This window comes from Stigmatopora nigra, chromosome 8 (assembly GCF_051989575.1).
Source record: "Stigmatopora nigra isolate UIUO_SnigA chromosome 8, RoL_Snig_1.1, whole genome shotgun sequence".
NCBI classification, from domain to species: domain Eukaryota; kingdom Metazoa; phylum Chordata; class Actinopteri; order Syngnathiformes; family Syngnathidae; genus Stigmatopora; species Stigmatopora nigra.
Window position 1 is genome coordinate 1,921,862 of NC_135515.1, and position 25,904 is coordinate 1,947,765.

The 25,904-nt window shown below is 38.6% G+C and overlaps 3 protein-coding genes across 3 annotated transcripts in view; 2 read left to right on the plus strand and 1 right to left on the minus strand.

The window, feature by feature from the left end:
- The window catches only part of dscaml1 (Down syndrome cell adhesion molecule like 1), a 76,894-nt gene extending 68,489 nt beyond the window's left edge, over positions 1-8,405 (plus strand). Inside the window, exons 23-35 of the mRNA XM_077722124.1 lie at positions 905-1,022; positions 1,095-1,258; positions 1,331-1,429; positions 2,376-2,564; positions 2,678-2,806; positions 3,375-3,533; positions 3,596-3,751; positions 4,195-4,225; positions 4,307-4,425; positions 4,516-4,668; positions 5,536-5,730; positions 6,483-6,791; positions 7,582-8,405. Of these exons, the coding sequence (XP_077578250.1) occupies positions 905-1,022; positions 1,095-1,258; positions 1,331-1,429; positions 2,376-2,564; positions 2,678-2,806; positions 3,375-3,533; positions 3,596-3,751; positions 4,195-4,225; positions 4,307-4,425; positions 4,516-4,668; positions 5,536-5,730; positions 6,483-6,791; positions 7,582-8,126 (2,366 nt within the window). The 3' untranslated portion in view covers positions 8,127-8,405. The remainder of the gene's footprint in view (positions 1-904; positions 1,023-1,094; positions 1,259-1,330; positions 1,430-2,375; positions 2,565-2,677; positions 2,807-3,374; positions 3,534-3,595; positions 3,752-4,194; positions 4,226-4,306; positions 4,426-4,515; positions 4,669-5,535; positions 5,731-6,482; positions 6,792-7,581) is intronic.
- Positions 8,406-12,738: 4,333 nt separating this feature from the next.
- On the minus strand, positions 12,739-16,809 carry LOC144200989 (uncharacterized). Its single transcript, XM_077723402.1, has 4 exons — positions 16,577-16,809; positions 15,656-15,769; positions 13,800-13,842; positions 12,739-13,509 (listed from the first exon to the last, which is right to left on the minus strand). Exons 1-4 carry the CDS (start codon positions 16,628-16,630, stop codon positions 13,358-13,360), a joined length of 363 nt encoding a protein of 120 aa, XP_077579528.1. The 5' UTR covers positions 16,631-16,809; the 3' UTR covers positions 12,739-13,357.
- Positions 16,810-17,834: 1,025 nt separating this feature from the next.
- Positions 17,835-24,363, plus strand: gvin1l2 (GTPase, very large interferon inducible 1-like 2). Its single transcript, XM_077723038.1, has 4 exons — positions 17,835-18,013; positions 18,094-18,211; positions 18,669-24,039; positions 24,115-24,363. Exons 2-4 carry the CDS (start codon positions 18,169-18,171, stop codon positions 24,257-24,259), a joined length of 5,559 nt encoding a protein of 1,852 aa, XP_077579164.1. The 5' UTR covers positions 17,835-18,013; positions 18,094-18,168; the 3' UTR covers positions 24,260-24,363.
- The last annotated feature ends 1,541 nt before the right edge of the window (positions 24,364-25,904 follow it).

Sequence of the window (25,904 nt, forward strand, 5' to 3'; positions counted from 1 at the left end):
TGGTCCGGGTTCGATTCCCTATAGCTGACTAGCGACCAGTCTATGGCAGTGTTTTTTCCCAACCTTTTTTGAGTTGCAGTACAATTTTTTGCATTAAAAACGACACACCGTTAATGTCATTTTTAATCGGGTAATTTTATGTATTTGAATTTTATGACTCTAAATATTACACATAGAATAATGTTCATCGTTTTTTATTTTTTGACTTATTTATGAGCTCTTTATTTATGTGTAAAATGTATTTTGCTGTGTCTGTATTCTCACCCTCTTGCTACTGTGACAGTAGATTTCCTGAATACAGGATGAATAAAGTTATCTAATTTTAGAGTAAAATTAGCAACAAAATGATTGTTTCACAATTTGTATCTTGAAATATATTAGATTAGATTAAATTATCATCCTGTAATCAGGAAATATGCTTGTTTGCATTAGCAAGACAGACACAAAATACATTGTAGACCTAGTAAAAAAAATAGTATAATCTATAAGTTAAAGTTCATCAAGTTTTGATTTTAACCTTGTAACACCTGACTATTGCTCAAAAGGGAGGAGTTTGCACATTCTTCCCAGGCTTCTGTGGGTTTTCTCTGGGTACTTCCACATCCTAAAAACATGCAAGCTAGGCTAACACTCTTAATTACCTAACCCTAGCTATAATTCATTGTCCTTTGTCTCCTTGTGCCACCGATTTAGGGCGTTAGATGCCTGCTAGATGGACTCCAGCACCCTTGTGAGGATAAGCGGTTGAGAAAATGAATGATTTAATATATCCCTTCATGCTCATTAACATTATTAAGCATTGAAATTCTTGAATGACAGTTAGATTGATGGTTAACCATCATTAAAAGTTATTTATTACCTCAATTTTTCCATTTTTTTGTATATTTTTTTATTACATTTTTAGCTCCTGCTAAGATCCTTTCATTTGGAGGCACAGTGACCACTCCATGGATGAAAGAAGTACGACTGCCTTGCAACGCCGTCGGAGAACCAACACCAACTACAAAATGGACCAAAGACAGGTTAGGAAACGGCGTTTAATCAAGTCTCCAATTAGAATTGGTGCTATATCGTAATATATTTTTCCCAAATAGCGAGAACACGGCCATTCCCGTGTCTTTGGACGGTCAGCGTCTCATCATGTCCAATGGAACGTTGGTTCTGCGGGCGGTCAAAGCGGAAGATTCGGGTTATTACACCTGCACGGCTACCAACACGCTGGGTTTTGACACCATTATCGTCAATCTTTTAGTGCAAGGTAGCATTTGTTTTGCTTTTTTTGAATGTAAACAATTTTTTGACATTAATTGAGTGTGTTTATGATGTTCAGTTCCTCCAGATCAACCTCGTCTTACCGTGTCCACCACCTCCACGTCCTCCATTACTCTGGCTTGGATACCGGGAGATAATGGCGGAAGTTCCATTAGGGGTAATATTCTTTTATTATGATTTTTATTATTTAAAAAAAAAACAGATTAGATGTAAAATGTTGAATGAAACCCAAAAGTTTTAGATTTCCCTGGTTTTCCTCTTCTAGCAGACTTGAGTGAAAATTATTGTTGTTATTCACATACTGTTCACTATTATTATTAAGTTATTTCCATTTTTTCCTTCTTTCCCATCATATTTATAAGAGAATTAAATTGCATGTTTTATTGTGATTAGTAATTATTATATTACTATAATGTGATTTAAAGCTTCACCATGACGTACACAATTTCAACAATAACAATCTAACAGACGAATAAATAATAATTAATAACAATAAATAATTAATCAATAACTAAGTAGTGGACATAAGTAGTAGTCAACAACATTAATTTAGTAGGGAAGTGCTCAAATACCAACACCAAATAAACAAATGAACAGATAAATAATAATAATCTAAAAAATAATCAATAAAAATCATTTTTAAAAATCAATAAATAAGCATATTTCTCTTTTGAAAGGCTACTCTTATATTAAATCTCATTATTTTTCCAGGCCTCTTTTAGTGAGTGTCTTGTGAATACTTTAAATAAATACCAAACCAAATACATCTATAGTAATAATAATAATAATAAATACTTCTTAAAAGACAGTGAGTTAACGCAGTTGGCTGTAGTCACACTGTTTAAAAAAAGAATATTGATTATCCTCATTAGCATAGATGCTCAGTAAGCAGCGCTCCCGGGGGTGACGGTAACCTCGGAATAGTATCTTGTCCTTCAAACCGATGGTACGTACGGACTGATACTCCCACCTAGTGGATGGAATTTGGATGTACTTTGGTTTGGGAGAGAAGTGCATTTTAAGAAATGCTCTGTTTGCTTTTGTTTTGAAAGGAATGGCTTTGTCTTTGTTCATAAAACATATTTTTTGTGCTCTGTTGGTAGGTTTTGTGCTGCAGTATTCTGTGGACAACACGGAGGAGTGGAAAGATGTCTTCATCAGCTCCTCCGAGCGTGCTTTCAAATTGGACAACCTGCGTTGTGGCACTTGGTACAAAGTCAAGCTGGCGGCCAAGAACAGCGTGGGAGCGGGACGCATCAGCGAGATTATCGAGGCCAAGACGCACGGACGAGGTCAGACTGGGCCAAAACCAATAAAGCAATAACCAATAACCTACTAGTTTCAATCAAAGATAGTTCAATGGAGAAAATCTGAGAATCCGTAAGTCATTCTTTTTAAATTCCAGAGCCCCAATTCAACAAGGACCAACCCGTGTTCACCCACATCAATTCAAGTCATGCCCGCCTCAATTTGGAGGGTTGGGCCAGCGGTGGTTGTCCAATCAGTGCTGTGACTTTGGAGTTTCGCCCGAAAGGTAAATCATTGCTATTTTTCTTTTGTTATATGATTTAAAAATTATAAGAGGAAAAATTACAACATTACCAAATCACCAAATTACAAAATCACCAAATCACTAGATCACGAAATCTCCAAATCACCAAATCACAAAATCACAACCACAAAATCACTAGATCACCAAATCTCCAAGTCACCAAATCACCAAAACACCAAATCACCAAATCACAAAATCACAAAATCACAAACTCACAAAATCACAAAATCACAAAATCACAAAATCACAAAATCACAAAATCACAAAAACACAAAATCACAAAATCACAAAATCACAAAATTACAAAACCACCAAACCACTAAATCACCAAACCACCAAATCACTAAACCACCAAATCACAAAACCATAAAATCACAAAATGGTGTGTCATGGCTTATCTCGTACCTACAATTAGCCCACGGCTACAATCTTACACAGTCACATATTACCATCAATATAAGATTATTGATTAATAATGTTCTGTCCCTTATCAAATAAATCAAACACACTCCAAAACAATGGAAATACTTCAATATGTCTGTCATTTCAGGTACGTGGTCTTGGCAGAACGTCCGCACCAACGCCACCGTCGGCGTCTTCCTGGCGGAGCTCCGCGAGGCCACCTGGTACGAGCTAAAAATGAAGGCCTGCAACAGCGCCGGCTGTGGGAACCAGAGCACCCAGTTTGCCACGCTGGATTATAACGGCAGTGAGTGGTCCGCTCGGCAAATTGACGCCTCAAAATGGCTGCTAAAATGACCGTCTCTGCAGGCACCATCCCTCCCATCAAATCCCCCTTGGAGAAGAATGACGACGTGAAGAAGCTGTTTTCTATTGGCTGCCCCGTCATCCTGGTCACCCTGGGCGTGGCGCTACTCTTTATCGTCCGCAAAAAACGGAAGGAGAAGAGGCTGAAGAGACTACGAGGTGAGGAATGGCGGAAAGTTAGATGAGGGGACGCGTTGGATATTTTCTTATGTAAGATTTGCAAAATGCTCAGGAATATTTTAATTTATAATTTTTTTGTAAGATTTTGGGGGCAAAATTGTCGTTTTTTTAAAGAATTGCACATTCTCAGGATTATTTTTTATTGACTTATTTTTTTTAAGATTTGCTAAATGCTCAGGATTATTTTTAAGTTTGCAAAATGCTCAGGAATATTTTGGATTAATTATTTTTTTTATTTTAAAGATTTTGGGGGCAAATATATATAATGAAAAAAAGTGTCATTCATTGAGGGTGCGCATTTAAATGTGGTGCGCCATATAGTCGTGAAAATACAGTACCTGGAAATGTGTAAAAAAAACGAAAGTATCATCTTCTTTTAAAAATGTGTCCCATTTATTCCATTCAATTGACTCTTTTTCTAGATGCCAAAAGCCTGGCCGAGATGCTGATCAGGTAAATCCCTCTCTCCTCATCTCAACCTCAACACTTGCTCAAAATCCCCAATGTTTCCCCATGTGTGTGTGCTTGAATCAGTAAAAACAACCGAAGCTTTGACACCCCAGTGAAGGGGCCGCCTCAGGGCCCACGCTTACACATCGACATCCCCCGAGTGCAGCTGCTGATCGAAGACAAAGAGGGCATCAAGCAGATCGGTGAGACGGAAACAGACCGTCGTTGTTCCCCCCAAAAAATCCAGAATAGAGCATCTTCTCATCTTGGGCTCTTTCCTGTCTCCTTCACAGGCGAGGACAAGGCCACCCTACCTGTGACGGACACGGAGTTCAATCAGACGGGGAACCCGCAGAGCTTCTGCGCAGGTGTGTCCGTTCACCATCCTGCTCTCATCCAGAACACTGGTCCTTTGATTGACATGTCAGACATCAGACCAGGAACCAGTAAGTCATTTTTCTCCTTCTTGGGCCTTCTAAACCATCTGAGACAAAACCTTAACCATATTTTAAAGTGTCCCTATGTCCTCACCAATGTTCCCTCTAATTTTTTTGTTGGTCTGGGCAGAAAAACAACCTCCCTGAGTACACTGAGTAGCATCATCATTGCTCGCTATGGGTACACCAGGATTACACCTGGCATAAGCAGGTGTATGTTAATATTCCCTCTTATTTTTCATGTAAAACATGCTGTAAAACATAAAAAACATAAGAGTGGACGGAGCTACTGCCACTGGCTGCTGCGTAAATGGCGTCATCATGTGGAAAATGGTAAAAAATAATAATAATACAGTGTTCCCCCGCTACTTTGCGGTTCAGCTACCGCGGACTCAGAGCTTAGCGGATTTTTATGGGAAAAAAAATACAAATATTACATTGAAACAACATATTTTACAGGGTTTTTTTTGTTATAACATGAATTTCACTCTCTCTACCCATATTATATAAGGTGTACTGTATACAGGGGGCTAAAAAAATAAAAAAGAATTATTTTTTGTTTGTTTTTGTTTTGAATCAAATTCAAATTAAGCATTTTTGAAGGGATTACTTCGCAGAAATTCACTTATCGCGGGTGGTCCCGGTCCCCATTAACCGCAATAACCGAGGGAACACTGTAATTAATTTTGGATTTTATTTACTGCACGCCATATGATTGCTGCTGCGCAAAGAAGACGAAAATAGTGCGCAATTGCAAGCTTAGGGGGAACATTGGTCTCTATGTGTATTCCTGGTTTGTTGAAATCCCCACTGGACGTCTGTTTTTTTGATAACGTGGCTTGCCGTTGTCTGAAAAAAACTGCATTTATCTGCCAGACCCGGTTTCCAGGAAGAGCGTTAAGTCCACCCACAGCATCAGGAATCGCTACTCCAGTCAGTGGACTTTGACCAAGTGTCAGGCGTCCACCCCGGCTCGAGTCCTGGCCTCTGATTGGCGGACGGTCAGCTCGCAACATGGCATCACCGTGACGGAGAGTGATAGCTACAGCGCTAGCCTCTCGCAGGATACGGGTTGGTATCTGACGCATCCACCTGCAACACTACACTAAATAGAGGATGTCAAACTCGGGTTTATGTCATGTGGGCTGGACCATTTTAGATATAATATCTAGAGTTTTTTTTAATTGGATTAAAAGAACTCGACCAAAAGTCCCCAGTTTTTATAGATCTAGAAAATGAAAAATATTTCAAGAGATTTATTTTTAGATTTTAGAACACTATTTATGACCTAAAAACACCAAAAATTGATTAAAAAATTGCAATGATTGATTTTCAAAGCGGATTTAATATACATCTATAATCTTCATTTGTATTTGATCCTAAAACAGAAAGTCGGCACTTTCATTGACTTACTCGGCCGTACAAAATGATGCAAGGGGCCAGATTCGGCCCCCGAGCTGCCACTTTGACACCTGTGGTTTAATGCATGATTATTAGCAGTCGGTGATGACGTTTTTGTTAAAACAATCCAGATTAGAGCCGAAATAAGATTGGTTTTACAAAAAATCTTTAAAAAATCCCGTACAAAAGTTGTTATACAGCATACACGATTTGAAATGATCCAAAAACGTATAAAAAATAATAATAATGCAGCATTTGTGCTCAATATGTCCAGTCCATCACAAAAGTACCATTGGTAGATGGCATGACAGTAAAACCTGATCCAAAAATTGGATTTTTAGTAAAATTTTGAAAGTTTGAGCACTCCTAGCTTACATTTTGCTGCAAATTATTCACCCGCCATGATGTTTTCCCATTGACAGATAAGGGGCGTAACAGCATGGTGTCGACAGAGAGCGCCTCCTCCACCTACGAGGAATTAGCCCGGGCGTACGAGCACGCCAAGCTGGAGGAGCACCTGCAACACGCCAAATTCGAGATCACCGAGTGCTTCATCTCGGACAGCTCGTCCGACCAGATGACCACGGGCACCAACGACAACGCCGACAGCATGACGTCTATGAGCACGCCCTCGGAACCCGGCATCTGCCGTTTCACCGCCTCGCCGCCCAAGCCACAGGACTACGATCGCGGCAAGAATGTAGCCGTTCCTATCCCGCACAGAGCAAAGAGTAAGTCTTTTTTCCTCTTATTATTCAAATCTATGACTTATATGGGACCCAACTTGGTTTAAATTACATACTAGAGTGGCATTGACCATTTTACCTTAAGTTCTGAAATAGTAGGGCAAAGTCAATTAAATTCCCAACAAGCATTTTTTCGAAAAATAATCCTTAGACATAGACCCGGTTAGACGAAAAAGTTAGACAAAAAAAAAAACCAAAGTTTGAAATTTTGAGAATCAAAGAGCCACACCTTATGGCAAAAATAACATTTAAAAAATCCAAGCTGCCAAAATATGCTTTAAATATAATTTATTAATTGTTTTTGATGAATTTGGGTGTGTTTTTAAGAGAAAAGTAAATGAGTGCAGACTTTCTATTTTAGGATCAAATTAAAATGAAGAGTATAAATGTATATTAAATTTACATATTTCCCCCTTTTAAATCAATAATTGTCATTTTTTAATCCATTTTATCTGTGTTTTTAGTTCAAAAGTTATTTAGTAAAATCTAAAAATATATATTAAAGAAAAGCTAAAATAAACGTTTTAGATCAATAAAAAATTGAATATTCAGGGCTTTTAATCCAGTTCTTTTAATCCCTATATAAAAAAAAAATTGAAATATTATATCTAAAACGTGAAATCAAGTTGACGTTAAAGCGGCCCGTGAACCAACCCGAGTCTGACACCCAATTTGAAACTATATTTTAAAAAAATACATCTAAAATACAAGAAAACATAAATTGACTGCTTTGATTCAATCCCCCCACCAACATATTTTCAATCCTTTCCAACAGGCGACTACTGCAACATCCCCCTGTACATGAAATCCGACCCTTTCTTCCGAAAGCAGTCGGACCACCACGACCCGTGTCCGGTGGTCCCTCCCCGCGAAGCCTCCATCCGCGGCCTGGCCCAACGGGCGTACCACACCCAAGGCCGTCACGCCACTATGGATTCTGCCAAGCAGCAGGCGCTCGCCATGGGCCACTCCGGCCTGGCCTCCTCCGGAGCGTCGGCGGGCGGGGCCTCCGCCTCCAGCGGCTCCGGTGGCTCCACCCTCCCACAGAGGACTCTCACCATGCCTGGTTCCTCGGCTACGGGGGCCCAGAGCGCGGCCGCCGCGGCCGCTGCCACCGCAGCCGCTGCCGGGGCGTCGTCGTCGTCCGGCGGCGCCGCCCCCGCGGGCGTCACGGCCTGCGTCCCCGCCGGCGTCTCGTCCTCCAAGATGGGAGGATCCAGAGACTCTCTTTTGGAGAGCAGCTCGTCGGGTTTGGGCAGACTACAGAAGCAGAGAGAAGCCGCCGCGGGGGCTTACTCCAAGTCATACACTCTTGTGTAGAACCATGGCGTGGCTAGCTAGCTCACAACGTTGGAGGTCAAAGTTAAGGTGAGGGAGACGCCGACCTATGTCCGCAGGTCATCGTTACTGCAGTAAGGAGGAATTTGGGGGGTTTTCACGGCACATTTGCCCCTCTTTCTTGCTTTTTTTCCTCTTGTATGTCACCCTTCGCCAAAATCCTTCTAAATAATTTTTCTTCTCTTCACGTTCCGCGTGGAACCCCGACTCATCCTGGTGATTGGACGTTTGGTCGCCGGTCTTTTGGTCGCCGGTCTTTTGGTTGCCCGGTCTTTTGGTCTGTTTAATATCTAAGTACTGTCTAATATCGAAGTACTGTTTGATATCTAAGTACTGTTTAATATCTAATTACTGTTTAATATCTAAGTACTGTTTAATATCTAAGTACTGTTTAATATCTAAGTACTGTTGAAAACAGAAGATATTTAGATGTTAAACTCTCTCTCATGAATATAATTTTGAGAGCTGGTTTCAACAGTACTTAGATATTAAACTTCTCACTTAGATGTTAAACTTCTCTCTTAGATATTAAACTTCTCTCTTAGATATTAAACTTCTCTCTTAGATATTAAACTCTCTCTCTCATATATAATTTGGAGAGCTGGTTTCAACAGTACTTAGATATTAAACCTCTCTTAGATATTAAACTCTCTCATAAATATAATTTTTAGAGCTGGTTTCAACAGTAAACTCTCTGTCACCATTTGACCTGCGACCAAACGTCTGTTCGACCAAACGTCCGGTCTCCGCTCATCCCACTTTAGCACAGAATCGTTGCCTGAATTTCCACACCGGCCATGTTTCAGTGGTGACAGCGTTTTTTCGCCACCATGACCCAATTCTTTCCAATGTGTTTCAGAAACATGTTTTTTTTCAGCCCAGGAGGAATTTCCATCTCACGTGAGGACCCTCATACCTGGGTTTGTGTGGTGTGCGTGTGGGTGTAGTATATGTGTAAATATATACGGTGCAGTATATGTGCACGTGCAGCAAGCACGCACTCAAACAACGGTCCATCTTTTACAGTCCATGTATGCCCAACATTTTCACGATAAACCTGACGTGCATTTTGTACTTACCAAGCTGCAATTTGTGTTTTTAAAGTAGGAATATTATTTGCAATTGAAAGAAGGAAAAAGGGGGTCTTTGAGTAGCGTTTACGGTTCTTCGGGGTGCCGTGACCACGATTCAGTTCAATACTTATTCTTTTAACTCCTCCCACTCAAAGTCATACCCACATTTATTACCCACAAAATTAGAGAGCTGGAATTTGGTTACTTTATATTAATATTGAAATTAGGTGGAGAGAAATACACTGTAAAAAACAAATATAGGAACATGGTGGCAGCTGTGGTTGTCAGATTTTTATTGTTTTAGAAATGGATAAATCGTATAATACAAAATGGGATACTTTTTCAGTAACTGTTTTTTTTTTTTTACAATGTGAAGTATACTGGTAAAAATGTAATATTGTTATTTTTTTCAGGACTAAAAACACATCACGTTTGTCATTCTCCAACACAATGAATCCACGTTGGAAAAGTGTAGAACATCACCCCGACCCAGTTGGGTACACGCAAGTACTTTTTATAGCCTTGTTATATATATAGAAAAGTTGAAACTTTTTTTTTAGGATTTAAATGAATAGTTTTGACAGTTTTGTCCATTTTTTTTTTGTTAGCAGTGAAATTCAGGTGACCACAGTTGCCAGTTATGTATTTTTTATTTGATATTTTTTACAGTGTGGGCTGTGTTCGGAATCATGTAGTGAGTTTGTCATTTTTCAAGTGCTATTTGCGTGTAGATAAATAGATTGGAAATACAGTACAATATCTTGAACTAAAGTTTAACATACACCTAGGGTCGCGGGGGGGTGCTGGAACCTATCCCAACTCACTTTGAGCCAAAGGTGGGGGACACTTAATTGCTCTTTAGAAAATAACAATAGAAAATAACAATTATTTATGGATCTCTCTTACAAAAAGTTTCCCTACCCCTGAATTAGGATAACCCACTTTACAGTAATCCCTCATATATTGCGGCCTCCACTTACATGGCTTCAGTACATCCCGGATCTTTTTTTTATGGGCAAAATCTTTTTTTTTTCAATAAATTTTTTGTAAATTCATAAAAAAAATTTAAAATACACTACTAGTATTCACGACTTAAGTATAAAATATATATATTTTAAATAGAGGTGACTCTACTTTGCGGTTTTTCGTTCATCACAATCATGTTTGGACTACATTAACCTCGATATTTGAGGGATTATTGTATTCCAAATCAATTCCAGTACATTTAATTTAATCATTAATATTCGTGAATGGTAGACAGGGTAACATAATGTACCGTTAGGGTATTTGGAATTAGTGAATGATTCCGAGCACAGCTGTGGAGAATTGACAAAAGAATTAATTGAATTAAGCTTTAGGCATGGTGCTGCATCTTTTAATTTCATTAAAATTTTTGGTTTCTTCCCCAATTAATCTTCTGAAACCATCAAAATCCATTCAAAAAAAGTAAAAGAGTTGCTCTCAATGTTTTGCAATGAGCAAACGAACCAAAACATCAGGGCTCTCGCAATAGAAAAAAAATAAGATATATGGTTGTTATGACAAAAAAGAAAATGTACATATATATTTCTATTCAAATATATAGTGAATATATGACTATTAAGAATAACTATTAAAGCCGTTCTAATTGAAAATATATGAAAACACGAGACAATCTTTTGGGAGAAAGAAGCACAGTTCAATTTCGGTGTGAGATTGTGTTGCTAGGTAGAAAAGTAACAGTGCGTGGTGAGATTGGTGTTACAAAAAAAATGAATGGAAACAAGAGCACAACCTACCGTGTTGGGGACTAAAAATGTTTTTAAAAAGTCTACATACCCTTTTAGATATAGATTTTTTTTTAAATTAACTCCTTCAGTGCCTTTAACGATGAAAGACATCCGATTCGCTGAAAGTTAAATGGATTGGACGTCAATGGCAGCGGATGAGTTCAATTGAAGGGTAAAAAATAATTGTTTTTGTTCTTTTAATTGCTTAAATTGTGCTATTTTTTAATCAAAACTAAATCCTTGCATGGTAACAAGGGTATATAGACTTTTTTAAATTTTATCGCCACTGTAGGTGAGAGAGCCTGTTGTAAAATGTCGTACTGTAACTTTAAGACGTGTGTTCACCAACTGGAAGCCACCAAACCTAACTAAACAAACCCCGCCCCCATTTCTTCTTGTCCATCTTATGTACACTCCATCAAAACACTTGAATCAAGTTCCCAAGATAGTCAATCTCGTAAAGAAATGATTTACATACACTTTACATTATGTATTTATGTTTTTCCCCCCATTGTAGTATTACATGGCGTAGATTACTTGCACCAACTTTGTTCCAGCTCTTTCCATATAAAAGCAGACAAGCTTTCTTATTGGACGCTGCTCATATGTCATTATAAAACTTCCAATTCTGTATAATGGATCAGAATTATGGAAAATATTCTTGTTTTTTTGTTACGCAAATTCCTCCCAGCGCTTCAATAATCATATTTTATCATTTCAGAAGAGGAAAAAGTTTCCGAGGGTATTTTCAATTCATATTTTGTTATAAGCATCAGTTCCATCCCATCAGTTTAAACCCTGTGTACATAGGAAAGTGTTTTTGTATAAATGAGTACTATTTTCAACATCTTCACTAGATACCAGGGCACAATGTAAAACTTAAAACTCCAATTATTGTCATAAAACAGAAGAGGACTTGATGAAAAAGTATTTAAACATAGACATATACAGAAATGGCTTTATCTTGATTTAAAGAAATATGCCAATGTCTTCTTTTAAGGGACTGTGGCGTTGGCCTTTGCGTCATTTTGATTTGATTTCCCAACCTTTGCTTTTATTCGGGTTGGAATTCGAAGCATTTTGCATGTTGTGGACATTTGGCGGGTTGCTAGGCGGGTTGCTAAGCGGCTAACGCGGAAGCGACGGCTCGTTTAAAAAACACTGACAATGCACAGCTTGTTCCCGAAAATCCCAATTTTTTGCGGGCAAATGTTTGCTTCAATTTGCAGTTGCTTGTGTTGAACTCTGCATTTTTCTTTTTCTATGAAAATAAACAAAAGGGGAAAAAGAAAAAAAAGTATTCCACACCTTGTGCAATAAAGCTATCTTTTTATGAACTGGAAGCATATATTGCATTCTTTAATTATGTCATTTTATACATTTGCACATTATGAGTCATAAATATATATATTTTTTGATTACTAGTCTTTTATAACATGATTTCTGGGCTCTTTTTGGGTGAAATTTATGTACAAAAACCGAAATTTGGTGGTAAAATGTAAATTTTAACTACATTTTTAACATAATCAATTGGTTTGCTTGTTATGCATTTAATATATGTTGCTTAATGACTAATTATTGATATGACATGTAAAAGGTTTATATGTATTTTTTAATATGTTGTTTCAAGAATTTCAGAATATGAATCATGGAGGCAAAGTGTATGGTAAGTTTTTTTTTGGTTTATTTTGGTTGTTGATGTTTTTAAACTAACCACAGTGTCAATTTTGACCCCCAAAAAAATCCACCAAGCAGATTTAAAAAGACATTTATTTGTCACAGGTAAGTTAATGAACGCTTTTTCTAAAAGTGAAAAATGTGACAACCAACCCTGCTCTCCCTACTTGACATTTGTATTGCATTTAGTTCTATAAACTGCTATACCAACTGAACAAAAAACACATAAAATACACATAAAAAAGTCTCATTTAAAACATTTTGTCCCTCACTAGATAAAGTGCTTCAAAATTGGTAAGGAGGCCTTTAAAAAACTATTAAAATACACACATTTCTGCCAATTAAGGTCATTATAAATAATTACAAATTCTGTCATATTCATCCATTCTATTGTTTTTTTACAGTGCTCCACCCTTCAATAAATTGCGATGTCCTGGATCCAATCACAACTCAGGTAATTATTTACAACAAACCAAAAATATTGACTTTTTTGTGAATAACTAGTTAAATTATACTCCCCTTTGATATGTATTTGACAAAAGAGGCCATTCAAAATAGTGCCTTGAATCTTTCTTTAAAAACAAATGCAACATAACAGCACTCGTCTGGGGATTTAATTTTTCCTCATACCACTTGAGGGAGCCAGCGAGCCACTAGCGGTTTGCGTTCGTGCGCCGGAACCCGTGCCAAGGATTTATTTACCGTTCTTTTGCTTCTTCTGTTGGAACTTCCTAAAATGCGTTTGGATGGTGGACGCGGCTTTCTCCGCCTCCACGGGGCTTAGCGGGGGAGGTCCGACAGCGCCTCCTATCTCCGTGCAGCATGTACCGTTACTCGCGTTGGAATCTGAGAAAAAAACACGCGTTCATAACCTCATAAATAAAAAAATAGGACATAAAATGAAGAAAAATACAAAACAGGGAAGGACGTATGCGAGAGAGACGGTTAACATTTCCACACCGCCACACACAAACACGGGCTTTAAGTACACAGACAAAGGCGGATTAATGAGACAATTGCAAACAACCATGTCACACAAAGGAGAGCTAGAAATTTTTTATCCAATCACGCGGACAGGACAACAAAAAAAATGTGACAATGCAATTCAAATGTTAAAACTAGAGGGCGCTACTTACATTTTCTATAGACACCTATGCTGTTCCTCCTAAAGCCGCCAAACTGTAAAACAGATAAACACTGAGTCATGTGACAATTCAACCAAAAATATACAATTTTAAAGACGGTTATTTTTAAAGCGCTAACTTGCGTATAAGCGACGATTGGAGAGTTTAGCCACGAATCTTCTGCCGTTAAAATGATGCAAATCTTATTCATACAGCACTGCGATGTAATATAATGAAGACTTTGCAAATTTATAGTGAGGCCACACACTGAAAAGTCAATTATGGCTTAGTTATTCTCTTCCAATGTCGATGTTATGAATCTCAAAACATCACTTATGACCAATAGATGGTTTTTCGGATTCATTTGCATTCCCTTTTGAAACATTCATTCATTCTTTTCTGAACTGCTTATTCTCACTAGGGTCGTAGGGGGTGCCGGAGCCTACCCCAACTTACAATGGGCATCAGGCTTGAGAGACAACAATGGTCAGCCAATCACAGGTCACAAAGAGACGAAAACCATTAAAACCGGGGGAAATTTAGCATACAATTAACTTAGCATGTTTCGGGCATGTGGGAGGAAACCAGAGTACCTGAAGAAAACCCACATAAGAGCATGCAAACTGCACAGAATGAGAACCAACCTGGAATCGAACCCTTGACCCCAGAACTGCGAGGCCACAAGTATTTTGTATTACTATATTCAGAATTTTACAAGTTATAAACCAGCGATTTAACTATTTTCAAGGTTTTTATGTTAAAAAAAACATTAGTGGGCATGCAAAATATTTAAAAAATGTTGAAATAGGAATTCTGCTCTATGATAAATGGGTGTGGCACCCAAATGGCGTGCTTCAAATGAATCAGATACAAACCATCGCAATCTACATCTGCGCCGCTATGCAAGCGACAAGTTTTCGTGAACTTTGCTCACATTTTTCGGACCGTCAAATCTGATATTCTGGCACAATGAATGCAAGAAAAGTAGCCTGTTTACTTAAAGTGGAGTCTATGTGGCCATATTGACACGTGCCTGACTGCTCCTAAAAGTGTGTGTGGGTGTGTGTGGGTGTGTTAGATAACCAGACTTGAAGTAATGACCTCCAACATAAATCGCCTTGTTGGGGATTTACAGCCCAAGCACAGCAGGAGCTGCCCAATGGCTAAATGCTAATGGTAAGATCTCCTTAGCGCACTCACTTTGACCTCAACAGCCAAACTCAACCGAGGACATGGCAAAGATAGCTCTTATGATGTCACTTTTTTCATATTTTTTTACTGTTTCAACATTTTAAACCCCATAAAAGACACTTTAGCAATTACGGTCGCAGTTGCATATGCAGATGCCATCAATGGTTAAAGTAAAAGTGTCAAAGTGGCGGTCCGGGGGCCAAATCTGGCCCACCGCATCATTTTTTGTGGCCTGGAAAAGTAAATGATGAGGGGCGACTTTCTGTTTTAGGATCAAATTAAAATGAAGAGTATAGATGTATATTAAATTTCCTGATTTTCCTCCTTTTAAATCAATAATTGTCATTTTTTAATCATTTCTTTCTGTGTTTTAGCTCAAAAATAATTTGGTAAAATCTAAAAATATATCTCAAAAAAGCTTAAATAAACATTGTTTTAGATCTATAAAAAAACCTGAATATTCAGGGATTTTAATCTCGTTCTTTTAATCCATTTATTTAAAAAAAATCTAAATATTATATCTAAAATGGTCCAGCCCACGTGAAATCAAGTTGATGTTAAAGCTGTCCTCGAACCAACCCGAGTCTTAAAGCATTCATCTTTATTTCATCATGTTATGTTTTGGTCACAACTTTAACATTTTAAACTTTAAGATGCAAAAATATCATTTTTCTAACCTCATCTGCTTTGCTGCTTCTGCGGCTATGTGACACCGAATGCACCTGCCACGGCAAAGGCTGCGACACCATGTAAGGCAGAGGCTCGTCTTCACGGGAAAAGGCGTCCCCTATCTGAAAAGCAGAAAAACAAACAACCAAAGATCAACATGCATTTCCCACAGACCTTTTTTAATGACATTTTTTTTCTTCACAGTGCAGAAAGACTTCCATTTTTGCTCGTTTTTTGGATGGCGAGAAAATGCAGATGGGCGTGGCCAAGTTATCATTGGAACATCGCAATTGACCGAGTGAGTATTCATAAATCTATTTTCATTAAAAAGATTATTACAGTTGTGCCAAATTATAAAATCAAGTATTACAAGTATTGTACTTACTCACATACAAGCCGCCCTTGCATATAAACCTTAAAAATTGCTTTAAAATTGTATAATTTTACAATTTCTCACACATAATATAAGCCACCCCCTGATTCACAATTTTCACCTAAAATGGAAAGTCTTTTTTAAAAAATCATCACATGTAGTATTTCTGAGATATTATATGAATTGAAAGTACATTATTAGAGTCAATATCATAAGGAATTAATTCATTTATTAATGGATTTTTTCTTACTGCAAAACTGAAAATAACCAACAAATAGTAAATGTTACTTTGTCAACATCCTCCTCCGGATAAAATAAAAAAAACAATGTAGCAAGTTTTTTGCGCATATAAGCCGTACCTTTGATTCTATCGCCATTTCTTTTTGTTACAAATACGGCTTATATTTGAGTAATTTAATAAATAACCGTTTTAACTGCAGTACAGAGTAAATAACTGCTACATTTAGCCTCTACGTTAAAGTACGAGTACTTTTCCCCACTTCATTTCAGTCTTACTTAAAGCTACACATCCATAAAATGTCCAAAATATTCTTACCGATTCTACAACTCTGACCATCACGTACAAAGCCGTTAGCATAGCGACCAACATCCTGCTGCTTCTCGGATTCCCTCAAGATGGCTTGTTCTTGGCCGCCAGGCAAAGATTGAAGAGCAGCTCAAGGAGGACAATTGACTTGATGTGAGCAGCACACACTCGTTCCTAAACACACATGCAAAATGCACGCACATGCTACTTCCACAGTGTCTGACACATGAAGGTAAAAGAGCTTTAGCAGGACACATGTTAAAGAGCTTTACGGGATCTAAATAGAGAGATGTTAATCTTTTTCTCACTTATCCCTTTAGATGCTACCCACGTGCCAGCTCACATTGTTGTGATTGTTTACGTTTGGCAGAACTCAAAGTCATCGTTAGAACAAAAACACCAAGTGGTCGTTCAAGTGTGTGGGTCATCCGCGGGTGAACAAAAAAAACACAACATAAGCAGGGTTTATGAGTTGGTGATGTTGTTATAGAAATGTAAATTGGCATATTATTCAGTGCTGTCCGGTGGAGGAGTGGTTAGCATGTGGGTGGTGTACAGGTTGGGGTATTGGGTTCGATTCCTTCTTGTGTTCTCCCTGGGCTTGTGTGGGTTTTCTCCAGGTTTTTCGGTTTTCATCTCGCATTCCCTGCTAACTTGTTCCTAGCTGAGTAATTGGTTGTTTTTATCCTCGTGCCCTGTGATTGGCTGGCCACCGATTCAGGGTGCCCTAAGTCAGCTGAGATAGGCTCCAGCACCCCCCTTGTGCAAGCAAGAATACAATTTTGAAGAAGACAGCATGTGTCTCTTAATGAAGTCATTTTTTATATGATTTTTTGGAAGCTTAAATAACATTTTAATGTTCTTTAGTCCATTGTGGGTATTGTTCCTCGCTAATGACATTAATGGGCAAACTATGGCCCGCGGGCCACATTTGGCCCACCCGGCCTTTTAATCCGGCCCGCCAACGTTGTCCAAATATTTTTCTAAATGACATTTTAATATTTCTTAATACATTCCTTTTTACTTGACCTTGTACTTTATACTTTTTACTTTAATGATGAGTGATGAGTATGTTTATACTTAATAGTCCTTTTTTCTGTTTATGTTTCATATGTACTGTTAACGGATGCACTTTTTTATATGTATCGTATCTTGTGCTGACCCCGCCCATCCATTTTTTCTGTTCCAGACGATGTCAACGCAAGCGCTCGTGCATCACTTGTATCATCTCCATTCTTGTGATTAAGCATGTGATGGCGGATGGACATTTTGTACATGTTGGATGTTGGAGATAAATGACAGCATGAGGAATGTGTCAGCAGGTGCTTTATAAAAGCGTCACCAATGGAAAGTGGCCACTTCTTTCTGGACTGAGTACACTTAAAGGAGGATTTATTCCATATTTTTTCACAGCAATGAATAATTACGACCAATCCTGAGAAGCAGGTAATTGCATGGCACAACTACACATAAAAAAACATGTATTTATGGGAGTTTTAACCATTTTTAATGTGTTTAAATTGCAGGTTTCCACTCAATTGTCTACTTTTGGTGATGTGTATCAGCCAGACGGGCAAAAAAATTCTTCAAAAAGTATCATCATGTCAACTAAACTTACAAAGAGGCCGAGCAGCAAAAGGAAAAGTGAGTAGACTTTTCATTTTATATTTCTTGGGTAGATGCCTATTTCAATTTTTTTGTTTTTGGTGAGTTTTTTTAGTTAAACTCCCAACAATTCTTGAAAATCTTAGTAAGATTATTTTCTAATCAAATCTAAAATAATCACAATAAGTTACAAGTAATTTATTACTATATATAGTAATATTGAACAATACTTTGCTAAAACCTTAATGTGTCAGTATTTTTTGACAGATTTTTGACTAATAATTTAAATGGCTTAAGAAAAGAACTCTGAGAAAATATGTAAGATATCAGAAATATTTTTGAGAATGCCAAACAAGGCCCCTATTTTCTATTTACTTCTTGGAATATCCCAAATTCCTCTTGCCTAGCATCCACAAAAATCTACCATTAACATATCAATAGCATCACCCTCATTTCCTCCACCAAAATATCCCTATTTGTCCTCCCTTCAAACCAGAGCACCCAAAGAACACATCCAAGTTTGAAGTTCTTACCCAACTCGGCTTGGAGTCCTTCTATCCTTCCCAACTGGAACCATCATCAATCTTAGACCTCAACACCTGGACCTTAGAAAACCTCATTGCCAGGAAAGCCAATGATCTACCCAAATGTTTTCTTCAAAAACTCTGGCTCCTCAACCCAGACGCTCGAAGTACCAACTGCAAAGCCCAATCAGAAGTCCCGGAAAACCCAAATGAGAAGACTGTCCATTTCATAGGACGAAACTCCTGTACCATCCACCCTCTTGACTTGGTAACAGCCGTCTACCAATGTTCCAACACGTTCCTTCAACAGGAAATGACAGCGCGTATGCTACAATGCCATTTTGCTGTTCCCCTTCTTCTACCGTATATCCACGAAGAAGAAGAAGCAAGTAGCTTCCTCTTATGGCCTTTAAGAGGTCTGGTAAGACCATGGAATTTCCAGTCTGTAGATGGCAACCCACAAATCCAAGAAGCAGTTTTAGCCAGTACTTCCATGCCAATAATTTCTTGTATAAGACTCGGTTCTTGCCACATCTCCAAGTCTGAAGTTCTAAATAATATCATCGGCCGTGAAACATTCGTTCATGGAGGGATGGAAGGAGGACGATTACTCCGAAGTCTTTCTGATGGTCTTGTGGAAATTGCATGGTATTTTCCGATAGGAGATCCTGGAGAAGACAAGTTCCCAGTTCCGGTAGTTTTCTTTAATCTACGAGGAGATGCGGTAGCCCATGAGAAATGTCTGTCCTTTCTTGGGAAAGCATCTTCAGTTGTTATTATTTTGTGCGAAAATCCTAAAGCGAGAGAGAAGCAACTTCTCATCTCATGCAAAGATTGGAACGCTAAAGTCATTGTGATTGACTTTTCCGAGATAAAGTCTGCAGAAGAAGAAGGGATAAGTTCTCCTAGGAACCTCCAGGAAGAGTTGGGGCTTCCAGTTGGATCTGTCATACCTGGAACTGGTTTGAGTCCAGATAATCTTGCTAATGTCCTGTCTCAAACTGTTAAAGACTTGCTTCCTGATCTGAAACTCTCGAGTCTTGAAGGAGTGGCTAAGTTAGCAACGGAGCAGGGTTTTGACTGTGATGAAGGGGCGGTCTGTAAAAAAACAATGAACATAGCAGAGTTGGTTTTAAAAGGTTTTCACGAAGGATCCAGCGTTTTTAGGGAAAAACAACTGCCATTGCAAGGCCTCCCGTGGAAAAGATTGGCAGAAATCGACAAGGAGGAAGCTAGGAACAGAAAAGAACTGAAAGAATTGGATTCACGGTCACAAAATGAGAAGAAAAACCTTCTGGCTAATCTGAACAAATATAAATTTACATCCTCTATGAAGAGTTTCACCAGTGCTGTGTCCAGTACAGATAAAGTAGAGAGGATGTATTTCCTGACTTGGATGAAGGTGAAACTCAGACTTCTGCAAAGACAGAAAGAAATGGAGTTGAAAGATTTACTGATAAATCGGCAGACAGGGCGGAACAACAGCATTCCACAACAGTCGGAGCTCGAAAATGGAGACAATGATGTCTGGGTTGATAACGCTAGTTTTTGTACAGATTCTACATTTGAAGATGAAGATGAGCAGTTTATGGATAGTGATCATGATGTCATTGATTTGGGGAATGAAGTAGGTTTGAGTGTAGGTCAAAATGAAGGATCAGGGTATTTGCTGGGTCAATATATTGACAGCAATGTAACCAGAGAAAATGGAACTGAAGATGAATCCAGAGATCACGATTTTTTGGAAGGACAAACGGGTCAAGAAGTGTTTGTCGCAGGTCAGGGGAGATCATCCATACACTCATGCTTGCTTAGGATTGGACGACGTAAAGAAAATGAAATGGATGTTCCCCCTTTAGAAATGGACTTGCAGAGTTTTCAGCAAGAAAATCAAGAAGAAATGGACTCTCTACAAGATAGAAATGGTTTCTCTCGAAATGAAAAACAAGTCTTTGGTGAAGGGATACTTGAAGCTGATTCCACTTTAAACTCGGCGGTTATGGCTCATGAAAAAGTTGTGAAGAACAACTTTCCAATTGAGAATAATGAAGAATCTGAAGGTCTACAAAAGGCTCTTTTTGACCCAATAAATCCAGCTGAGTTTGCAGGGGAAGACATTCTTCAAAATGATGTTTCTTTTAACCAAAAATTGGTAGAAAACATTAACAATTCTGAGATTCCATTGAATGAAGAAGGTTTAAAGCACATTTTTCCAAACAAGGAAGAGTCAGGAACTCCACCAAACCCACATTTGGACTCCTTAAACCAAGAACAGATTCCTAAACTTGTCGAAAACATTTCTTTAAAACCTGAAGTAGCCTTGAATATTCCTGAAAATAATTCCACAAAATCTCCTCTTAGAGAAACAACATCTCTAAAAGTTCCGGGTCCGTCTCCCAAAGGCAAAACAACCAAACCCGAACCTCCATTTTTGCTAGGCCTCGAGCACTTTTTCCGCGAGATGGGCCTCATTTTTGAACTCACCCACACCAACCCAGGCAGCGAAAACCACAACGAATGGCGACTCCCAAGTATCGCCGCCGACTTAATCCTAAACGGCGTCCCCTTAGAACTCATGGACGGAGACGCCTCAAACATACCCATGCGTTGGCTTTGTAGCGTTCTCACCGAAATCCAACTCCGCTTTCCCCGAGAACGTTTCGGAACGCTCGCTAGTCTCGGAGCCCACCGTGCGAGGAATGCCGAAATCCTTTCGGGATTATTCGGGACCAAATTCCCAGATGAACGCCAACGATCGACAAGAGGAGTGTACATGGCTGCCCTTCCACTACCAACCAAATTGAAGAAGAAGATCAACTTTGATTTTCTTTTGCTACTTGACGTTGAAGGACTTTGCTGTCCTTCATCAGACGGACAAATTAAACCGATTAGCGATCATGAGATGGCAACTTTAGCTTCTGGAGTTAGCGATGTTTTATTGCAAAACCTGTACTCGTGTTCAGCTTCTGAACTTGAGACAAGCCTCACAGTTTCCGTCAACGCTCTTTTACGTATCAGGGAATACGGTTCAGTCCCCATTTGCAGAATTTTAATCCAAGATGAAGGGATTAATACCCTATTAGAAGCTACACAGTTAAAACGCGTATCTAAAATTCTACAGACCAAAACTGGACCACAAAGACTGACGGATACCATCTTAACGAATCCAAATTCAAAACCCAAACAATCCGTTCTCTATCTTCAACCATGGTACAATGAAGCACTCTCAAAGTCCATTGACGGACAGCATAGCGATGCTATGCTAAAGTTAAAGCGTAGTTTGTTTGGCGGACTGAAGGAGGCATCGGTTTACTCAGAAACATGTGGTTTACCAGAATTTTTGGGACGTTTACATTCTGTTTGGGAAGCAGTAAAAGCAGATTCGTACTCTGTTAGCCCGGAAAAGAAAGACATTGCTTTAGGTTTTTCTATGTTTTGCACAGAGTTATCGAAATGGGAGGAAAGTTTGCTGGATAATGTCGAATGTTGGCTTACAAAAGCCACCCAAACGATTTCGTCTACCGAACCAGAAGCTTTGGATCCGTCCATTCAAAATGACTTCTTGTGTGAACTTCAATACGATGCTAAACGAGAGATTAAAAAGGAAGTAAACAAGCTCAAGTTAAATAGCAAAGCTAGTTTGAAGGAAAACAAGCTGGATGTCTACATTAAATCACTTAACGCAGTACTTTTGAGATACACGACTGAACTGGAAGAACAGATAACTGCAGTGACAATGGCCAGGCTGGAAATAATCAATGAGAGACATTTTACCTCCACTCAATTCAACAGAATCGAAACAATACTAGAAACGGAACAAAATGCCAGGTTGGAAGTACTTTTGGATGACAGTGCATCTAAAAATCAACTTTTGTACGATAGAGATCTCGAAGAAGAATTTGAAGCCGTTTGGAAAGAGGCGTTGTCCAAAATGGACTTCAGGCCTTCAGAGATGGACGATATTACCGAAAGGGTGAAAAATATTTTGCTTGAAAACATTGTCAAACATGGTTTACAAAAGCATTTTTATAAGCTTTTAGATTTTGGACAAAACCAGACAACTCACTTTCATGTGGATGATCAATATTTTGGATATAATAGCAGAATGAAAAACTTGTTTGAGAACCAAAACAAGTCTCCTAAAGCTAAAGCACAACAACTATCAAGTAATATCATGGATTTTTACCAGAAATTTGTCATGGAAAAAGTCAGTTTACCACAAGACTTCTCTGACAGTTACATCACGGAATTGCTAGAAAAGATTGATCAAACTTTAGAGGAAGCACAACTGGAAATCCGAACAGCTTTTCAAGTGGATCTTAAAGTTTTTGTGTGTAACGCCGCGTCCAAAGACTTCCAAAGAGTCCACAATCGCTTTGCTAAGGACGGAGAACTTCTCAAGTCCTTTCAAGCCAAAAAGAAGGCATTCATGGCGGAATTCATGTACCAATTCCGCAAAAAAGACCAGCGCCAGAGATTGGCTCAAAGATTCCTTACAGACATCATCCAACCCACAGTAATGGACTACATCTACAGACCTTTAGGGATGCAAATTTCCGAAGAAATCCAACGTAAATCCCTCCAATACAACTCACCACAAACCTTCCATCAGACTTTATTGGAAAATCTAATCCATGAAGACAAATTTGAATCCTTTACAGAGTACTTATTTTCTTATGACCAATTCAAAATGAGGGAAATCCAGGAGACTGTAATGGCCTACTTGTCAGATTGGAATGCAAAGACGTGGACCAATCAGCGCCTTGGAGAAATTATCGGAAAAGTCGCAGCCGCTATGAGTCAAGTCGTAAAAAGTACTAGTGAAGTACTGAGTGACACCAAGCCATTACTGGAGCAAGTGTGTCTAAACCTGGAGGACAAAGAAGTCCAGACCCCTTGGGAGTCCTTGAAAGGACCCACTTATAGTATCACCACAGAATGGGATGGTTTTGTAACTTGTTTTCTGGAATTACTAGCAGGATTACGCTTGGACTTGGCCCAGAACTTCTCCCAGGACTTGAAGATGGATCAGTTCCTTGAGCTCCTCCCCATTCAACCTAAAGACTGCTTATATTTGAAGGTTCAAGGCTGTGAAGCACGATGTCCTCTTTGCGGTGAACCTTGCGGTGTGGAGGACATCGGGAATCATGTTCATGAGACATCGTTCCACAGGCCCAAAAGCCTATTGGAGCCGCCTTCTCAGATTACTCCTGAAGCTGCAATTCTCGATGGATTTGACGTACAAGGTCATGCCGTGGCTTGCTGGGAACTCCAATCCTTCCACCCGGATTGGAATCTTTCACCCGAGGAGACAAATGGCAGGACACCATGTCTTTATTGGAGGTATGGTTAGATGTCTTTACTGGTTTGATTTTAATGTTTGTGTCGGAGGATAAAGATTTGATTTGGAATTTGCAGGTATGTTTTAGCAAGATTTAACGAGAGGTTTGCAGTGAAGTCCAATCAGAACCCAGCAAAGATTCCAGAGGAGTGGAAGGAGATCACTACAGAAGATGTCCTGGTTAATCTGAGGGACGTCTTCATTCCTAGTGGACATTCGTGAAGGGAGTCTTGTGAGTTTGTTGTTTTTCTCTTATATGGATTACGTCGGGGGATTTTGCCAGTAGTTTGCATCATTTTCTCTCCACGTTGATCATAGTAAGTCTCGACTCCGTTGTTTGTCTTTTACTACATATTACCACACTTTTACTGCTTTTGCTGAATGCCTAAACATGTACTAAATCATTAAATGAGTACATTTGTGGAACGGTTTTACGTCCTGTCTTGCATTCGATTTGCACTTGCCTTGTTTGTCATGGTGCTCGGACGTTTGGTCGCTGGTCTTTTGGTTGCTGGTCTTTTGGTCGCCGGTCAAATGGTGACAGTTTAATATCGAAGAGAGAGCGTTTAATATCTAAGTACTGTTTAATATCTAAGTACTGTTTAATATATATGTGCTGTTTAATGTCTAAGTAGTGTTTAATATCTAACTACTGTTTAATATCTAAGTACTGTTTAATATCTAAGTACTGTTTAATATCCAAGTACTGTTTAATATCCAAGTACTGTTTAATATCCAAGTACTGTTTAATATCCAAGTACTGTTTAATATCCAATTACTGTTTAATATCCAAGTACTGTTTAATATCCAAGTACTGTTTAATATCCAAGTACTGTTTCATATCCAAGTACTGTTTCATATCCAAGTACTGTTTAATATCTAAGTACTGTTTAATATCTAAGTACTGTTTAATATCTAAGTACATTTGACCGGCGACCAAAAGACCAGCGATCAAACGTCGTAGTAACTTTTTATTGTTTAACGTTTCATTTAGACCTGTTTGTTTAGTAGAGACTACACAAAATAATATAGTTTTTTAACAGGTAAGTACCAAAACCTTCCAAAAGTTCACCGCATGTCTCAAAGAAGTAATCCAAGGTTTCACCTTCCTTCCATTCTCAAATTGTGTAAGGCTATTTTTGCTAAAGGAACTATGACACTTGGACTTTCTCCACTAAGAGCGACTATCTAGAATAGAATTGAAAAATCACCAAATTGACTGTGGAAAAAAAAAAAACTATGGAAAGTACACAATCTATCTGTGCCATACTTGAAATGAAGCTGTTTTTTATCGTCTCGGGAACATTTCAACGTTATACATTTACGTCATTAGTTGAAATTGGTCTTTCTTTAACCATTTGCCGACACCTGGAAAATCTCAACTCAATTTCCCTCCACACTTGGTAAAATAATGTCCTACATCCGTGATAGTATATCGCAATCAATACTCACTGCTGTGTCTTTTTTTTCCAAGTGCCTCAGCTCTCACTTGGATGGCGGTTTCTATTAAGCACCCTGTCTATGTATTGAATTGATTCCCTTCTATATAACAGCGTGAAATGACTGCAAAGGAAAACGTTTAGATGTCGAGTGCCCGGATCTCACAATAGTTCATAAAAGGAGGCTTCTTGTTGCGAAAAAGACGCAAACTGAAAAGACATAAAATACCACATTAACTTTAAAAATTTGACAGATGGGCGGGGTCAGCACAAGATAGGATACATATAAAAAAGTGCATCCGTTAATAGTACATATGAAACATAAATAGAAGAAAAGGACTAAAGTACTATTAACATACTCATCACTCTTCATTAAAGTAAAAAGTATAAAGTACAAAGTCAAGTAAAAAGGAATCTATTAAGAAATA